Source organism: Gymnogyps californianus, chromosome 7 (genome assembly GCF_018139145.2).
Source record: "Gymnogyps californianus isolate 813 chromosome 7, ASM1813914v2, whole genome shotgun sequence".
NCBI lineage: Eukaryota > Metazoa > Chordata > Aves > Accipitriformes > Cathartidae > Gymnogyps > Gymnogyps californianus.
This window is the reverse complement of record NC_059477.1, coordinates 37,496,082-37,502,081: the sequence shown is the minus strand read 5'-3', so window position 1 is coordinate 37,502,081 and position 6,000 is coordinate 37,496,082. Positions and strand designations below refer to the sequence as shown.

Here is a 6,000-nt window from a genome sequence, read left to right as displayed (position 1 = left end):
ATCACTACAGCACAAAATATGCCAGAATTGTTTGAAATCCAAGTCCAATCTCAGACACAGTAAAAGACTAATAACGAATGTTGTTTACACACATTTAATTCAACATGCCAGAAGCAATTTTCTCACTCTCTTTAGCATTTTATTTGCTTATAAATACAAGTCAATACCACAAGATGGCACTTTCTTACTTGCAACACACACTATTATAAACACTTACCCTCTTCAAATGTTCCCAGATGTTTACAACATGTAACTTCTCAGTGGTTTTGAAACATTTAAAAAAGCAAGACCTTCTACAAACTGCATTTGTGTTTGATGTATATTAAATGAGGTCAGGTAATTAAATTCAAAAAAAGAATTTATAAATATTTCAGATAAGAAAATTTAAATACAAAAGCAGAGTTTGTATTAATTAAACTGAATAACAATTTAAACTGGCCATAATGTATCTACATGGTTTAATTTAATTCAAAATACTTTTTAAACAATCAAATCCTCTAGCCATTCATCAAAACACCTATCTACTCAACTCTTTAAAAAATATTCTTGGTTAAGAAACCACTTATGCTTTTTCATAACAATCCTTATTCTGTCCTGTAGGTGGAAATGAAGCAAAATCATATTCCAGACTAGAAAACAGGATAAGAAGGAAGAAACTTTAAAAAACCTGATAACTTCAGACACTTCAACTCATTCTTCCTTGCGTTTCTCAAAATACATGATCTGATTTTAAAGTCTTTGAACGAAATGTAAACACTAGAAAACTCATTGTTGAAATATGTGAAGAATAAAGAACCCTGCACTAATATAGTGCATAATGATGTTGTGTCAAACTTGTCATTTACACTAAATGTCACATTTTCCTCAGGATTGTCATGCCTTTTTTTTTTTACTAATTCCTTTTGATGTCTGTAGATTCTCTTATTTTTTTTATTCCCATTGCTCAACAGGAAGAGATGTATTTTCTGGTCTCTTCAGAAAAGTTTCAGAAGATCCAGGTCTTTGACTCCATTTTTTTTAATAAAGAGGTGGCAAAATTTTAAGCTTGCAATACTTCTGTTCTGCCCGGTATATTACACATCAGGAGATTCCTCAAAAAACTGAGAAGTCGGAGAGTCCCAAAAAAGACAGCAGTTAAGGCAGTTGATGTCTACATTTGGATTTCTTTTTTATGTTACATATCAATGTCTCCGTCATAAGCTAAGGTTAGAGGCTTCTGCTGCGGAGGAGTGCTTTGATGCTGCATTGTGTTTTTGCTGCAAGAAAAATATTTCAGGAGACAAAATTATAAACTGTAATAAGCTCAGAAACGTCATCAAAAACCAAACTTCAATAAAAAATCAACTTCCCACGCTGGCTATTTCATTTTGCAACCAGGTGACACTGCGGTACAGTGACTACTTCCAAGAAAAACCACATGGACCTGCTTGAGTGCTATTACGTGTGTGGTACGGACACACAGCCTGCTGAAAACGGGCAGCCAACTCTGCTCTTCATCTGGAGAGGAAATAAAGCATATTTGTCTCCCGTGTATTCTCACAGCTGACAAAACAAGGAACACCTCGCTGAAAAATTGAAACATGAACTGTCTAGGAGTGGGATATTCTCATTTTTTCTTTGGCATGGTATTGAAGCAACAGTAATTATTACTGAGAAATACACTTCCTCACCAGCCTTCGAGCGACGGAGAACTATGTAATGTTATTTAAAAAATCCTCTGTATGCTCCACTGTGAAGCCACAGAGAAATGGTAGCTACACGGCCTGGAAAATAAGGAATCTGCAACTCCTAAGCAGCATCCAAATGCTGTCATTTAAGCTTTTAATTGAGGACAGAGACTGAGAGAAAGACTAACAGAGTGAGAAAGAATAAAGTGATTTTGGATGAAAGCGGGCAATGATGCTGTCAGGTCACGGCTGTGACTCTCTGGTTGCCTGCCCTGATCTGACAGGGGTTGGGGCAGCTGCACTGTTAACGTTCGTGAAGCCCGGGCCAGCTCCATGGTCCTCGGGGACAGCTGTGAGCGTTGCAGGACACACGGACGCTGGCCAACGCTCCCTTCGTATCCTCCAAGACGCATCAATGGCACCGCCTTTCCAAATGTTCAAACCAGAGAGCGCAACACTAGCTCTGTCAAGCCAGGCCTACCACCCCTGCACGGGGTGACTGCTGCTTTGAAGGAGGGCAGACATCTCCCCCACCAGTAAAGCCCACCACCAGTGATGCACTGGTGTAGACCAGGGCTGTGGTACACCCAGTACCCTATCTCTAACTGGCTGTTAACAGCACCTTTAGACACAGGACATGTTTCCACCTGATGTATTCACTGCAAAAACCTATTTAGGGATTTCCTGAGCTGGAGCGTACATCCAGAAAACCACAATTAACACCAAGAGACCCAATCTCCCGTGAACTGTTATGCCACCTTTGAATCCATTTATCTTGCTGGCATGCACAGTCCCCAGCAGCGGTAAGCTCACAAGGTAATAATGCACTGTGTGAAAAATAAAATGTTTTGTTTATTTTAAACGATCATTTCATCAGATGCCTCCTACTTCTTATATTGTGGGAAATAAAAATTCCCTAGCGCCCTTTTCTACTCCATTCATGATTTCATAGATCTCTATTGTATTCCCATGTCAAACATCATTTTCCAACTGAATGCCCCTATTCTATTTAGTCCTTCCTTGAGCGGAAGCCAGCTCCTCAATCCAATCAGCCTCCTTGCCTTTTTCCAGTTTTGCTTTATCTTTTTTTAAAGAATACAATAAAAAGCCCTTTCTAATCCCAGCAGAAGTCTGAATAAATATAAGGGCCTATTGATAACCAAAAAGAATTCTTTCCCTGCATGGCCACCATACTTCTTCACAATTACATCCGTAATTTACAATTTGGAGAGTTTTAAATTACTCTGAGGTAGGGGCCAAAAGAAGGCAGTTAAGTAATCCAAGCTCCATCCTTTCCTAAAGCCTTGAGGATTAAATCTCTGCAACACAGAGTGCTGTGATATATTTTGGATTGTTTAAATAAAAGCAAACTAGCTTTTATTTAAGGACAAAATACATGCCATACTCACCACATCAGGTAGGATGTAAAAATCAGGAAAACTATGATGAGGAACCCGCCAGCTGATACTCCGTATACCCACATCTTCAGTTTACCATCTGTTGGAAGATGAGGAAAAAGGACAGAGGGAGAAAAGGGGAGAATAAAAAAATGTATTCTAAAATACGCAAATTATTAAGAGATTAAGTAAAGAGAAAGCACACAAGCAATCATTGATTGCACACAGTAGCATCATTGATGGGAAACACAGCAAGGACTGGCTGGGAATAATCCATAAACCCCACATTTTTGATCAGAAAAAAGATTCCTGTAAAAATCAATTGTTTTAAAGACAGAATCTTGATGCCCAGAGAGTGTTGATGCCTGGAAGCATTCAAGGCCAGGTTGGATGGGGCTTTGAGCAACCTGGTCTAGTGGAAGGTGTCCCTGCCCATGGCAGGGGGGTTGGAACTAGATGATCTTTAAGGTCCCTTCCAACCCAAACCATTCTATGATTCTGTGATAATTGCAGTACATTCGCTCATGAGCCCCAGTGGCTGTGCTGGCAAAGGCAGTTCAATGTTGAGCTGACCCAGGTAGAAATGCAGGTACACCTGATATGTTTAGCCTAAAGAAAAGAGGACCGAGAAGGGATAGGATTGTTCTCCATAAATACTCGGGGGTCAGTTGGGGTAAACACCAGTGAGCACAAGTGAACAAGCTACTTAGAGCTGAAAAACACTTGGGCAACAAAAGGGAATAAATTCGGCTTAGAAGAAAAACAAGAATACGCTTTGTAATAGTAAGAGGGATAAAGTTGTGCAAGAGCTTTCTATTTGGGCCACAGGAGCAGGAGACATAACTGGCTTTAAGACAAGGTAAGGCTCTTGATAGGACTGTTTGGGTTGCAACGACAGGGGACCCACTCTGCGATCCTTGCAGGAACCCCTCCACACACATGTGAGCTTGAGTGTGTTGAAACATTTCCTTCTGATAGAAAGTCTCAAAACACGTTATTTGGACAGGTCCTTACATTACAAGCTTTGCATTAATAATAATAATTTTTAAAAGATCGGTATTTCTGTTTTTTGCTCCGTTCTGGTTGTACAGCTTTCCTTGTGGGGAGAAGCGATGGTATTTTTTCCATGCAGCAGTAGTTTGAGCTGATTCACATCAACAGAGCTGTTAATACATGCTGGAGGTAGGAATACGAACTGCGCAGTGCCCACAGACATGCTTTGACAGAGGCCATTTCAAACTCAGTCATGCGAGTGGGGAGTTACTTCACGGACAATCACTGAGCGTGTTTTACATTTTATGTTTGAATGATGAATTTTTTCAAAGGGAAACATATTTATCAGATCCCATTCTTTCTCTTTTTTCTTCCACGCTTTGTGGAAAGGCTGAGTACCTCTCACAGATTTTCTCTTCTCCTCGAAACACTTACAGCATATCTCGCATGTGAGAAGAGCTCCATTCGTCAGGTCTGGGTTGGGTTTGGGGTTTTTTTTTGCTGAAGTCTGGGTATGAAATTTGTCACCCTCTCAACTGGAGATGGCCAAGAAACATTTAGCAGTCCTACAAAGGGACTGTCGCAGCCACAAAAAGGCATCCCACCATGTCTGCTATGAAGGCAGCTATGCTCTCCATCCCCAACACAAAGGCATTGGACCATGTCATCCTACAATTCAAACAATGCTATTTAAATTGCCTCTCAACTTGAAAAAAGTTTCTCTACCTGAACTCTGGCCTCCCAGAGTGTGGTAAAGAAAGGAAAAACACAGCCTGATTCAAAATCAGTTCTGTGCACTCCTGCAGAGCGTTTAAAAGAACAAAAACATCAGCCTCATTAAATCACAATAAAACTTGTGTTCCAAACTGTAAATGGGAAGGGAAATCACAAATTAACTGGAGAAACGCACGTATACTTTTACTGACAGATATAAGTCCTTAGACGTACACAAATGTCAAGGACTATGGTACTGAAGGGCAGTAAATGCCATCCATACAGGGAGCATTCACCATAGACCTGCTATCAAGAGCATAACTGGTAGGTAACAGCAGTTTCCTGGCTCAGCTAGCAGTAATTATTGCAAACCCCCAGACTAGTAAGCTTGACAGCCTGTTTAAGGGGAGTAATTACATATTTTGTCAAGAAGTTAGACAAAGGGGGGTGATTTGAAGAGCACCAGCCTTGAGCTGGGGTCTGAAGGGCACATTCAGACTGAAGAGTTACCTGCAGGATGCCATGGGGTTGCTGATACACTTAGCACACATGGAGCACGTTTATTCCTTTCCCATATATTGTTTCTATAACATTTCTGCCCTAAAATTAAATAACACCATGTCCTGTAAAAGCTCCTTAGTCCCTATTTCTGTCTTGTCGTCCCTGGGGGAGAACTGGCTCACAGATGCTGCACTGAGGTTAAGCCCACCACAAGCTTTCAGGGCTGCAGCCTCGAATGCTGATTTAAAAAGAAAGGATTGCAGCATCCACCTACACCTCTCTCCCTTTTTCTAACCCCGTAAAGGTACCAGCTGAAGAGATGACACCTAAGTAAGCCAGCCTACAGAGGGCCACGGATGCTGACAAAAAGGCCATTAACCCCAAACCTGTGACTCAAACTGCTGGTGAACTGCGTGGGCTTCTGGATGATGGGCTTGATCGAAAACCAGCCAACTTTAAAAGGCTTTGGACGGAGCTCTATGAGCTCGGAGACTGTCAACGCAAAGGTTAACTACTGTATGCAAATCAAATATGTAAATGTAACATTCAAAGTGTGATCACATATATCAGACAGAATTATGGCTCCCTGAATCCCATAACAGAACCTTTCGTTACATGTTTTCTAAAGGCTCGTGTTCATTATAAACTAATAGGAAACAAATGCAATGTCAGCTAACAGAAGAGGGGGAAGACTGCACTGCCACTATTTTAGAATATGGGGAGAACCA

General features: G+C 40.9%; 1 protein-coding gene across 1 annotated transcript in view; it reads right to left on the bottom strand.

Annotated features, from left to right (window-relative positions):
- Nucleotides 1-1,174: 1,174 nt before the first annotated feature.
- The window catches only part of THSD7B (thrombospondin type 1 domain containing 7B), a 276,547-nt gene continuing 271,721 nt past the window's right edge, over nt 1,175-6,000 (bottom strand). Inside the window, exons 29-30 of the mRNA XM_050900047.1 lie at nt 3,077-3,164; nt 1,175-1,256 (exon numbers count right to left, since the gene is read on the bottom strand). Coding sequence (XP_050756004.1) covers nt 1,175-1,256; nt 3,077-3,164 — 170 coding nt within the window. The remainder of the gene's footprint in view (nt 1,257-3,076; nt 3,165-6,000) is intronic.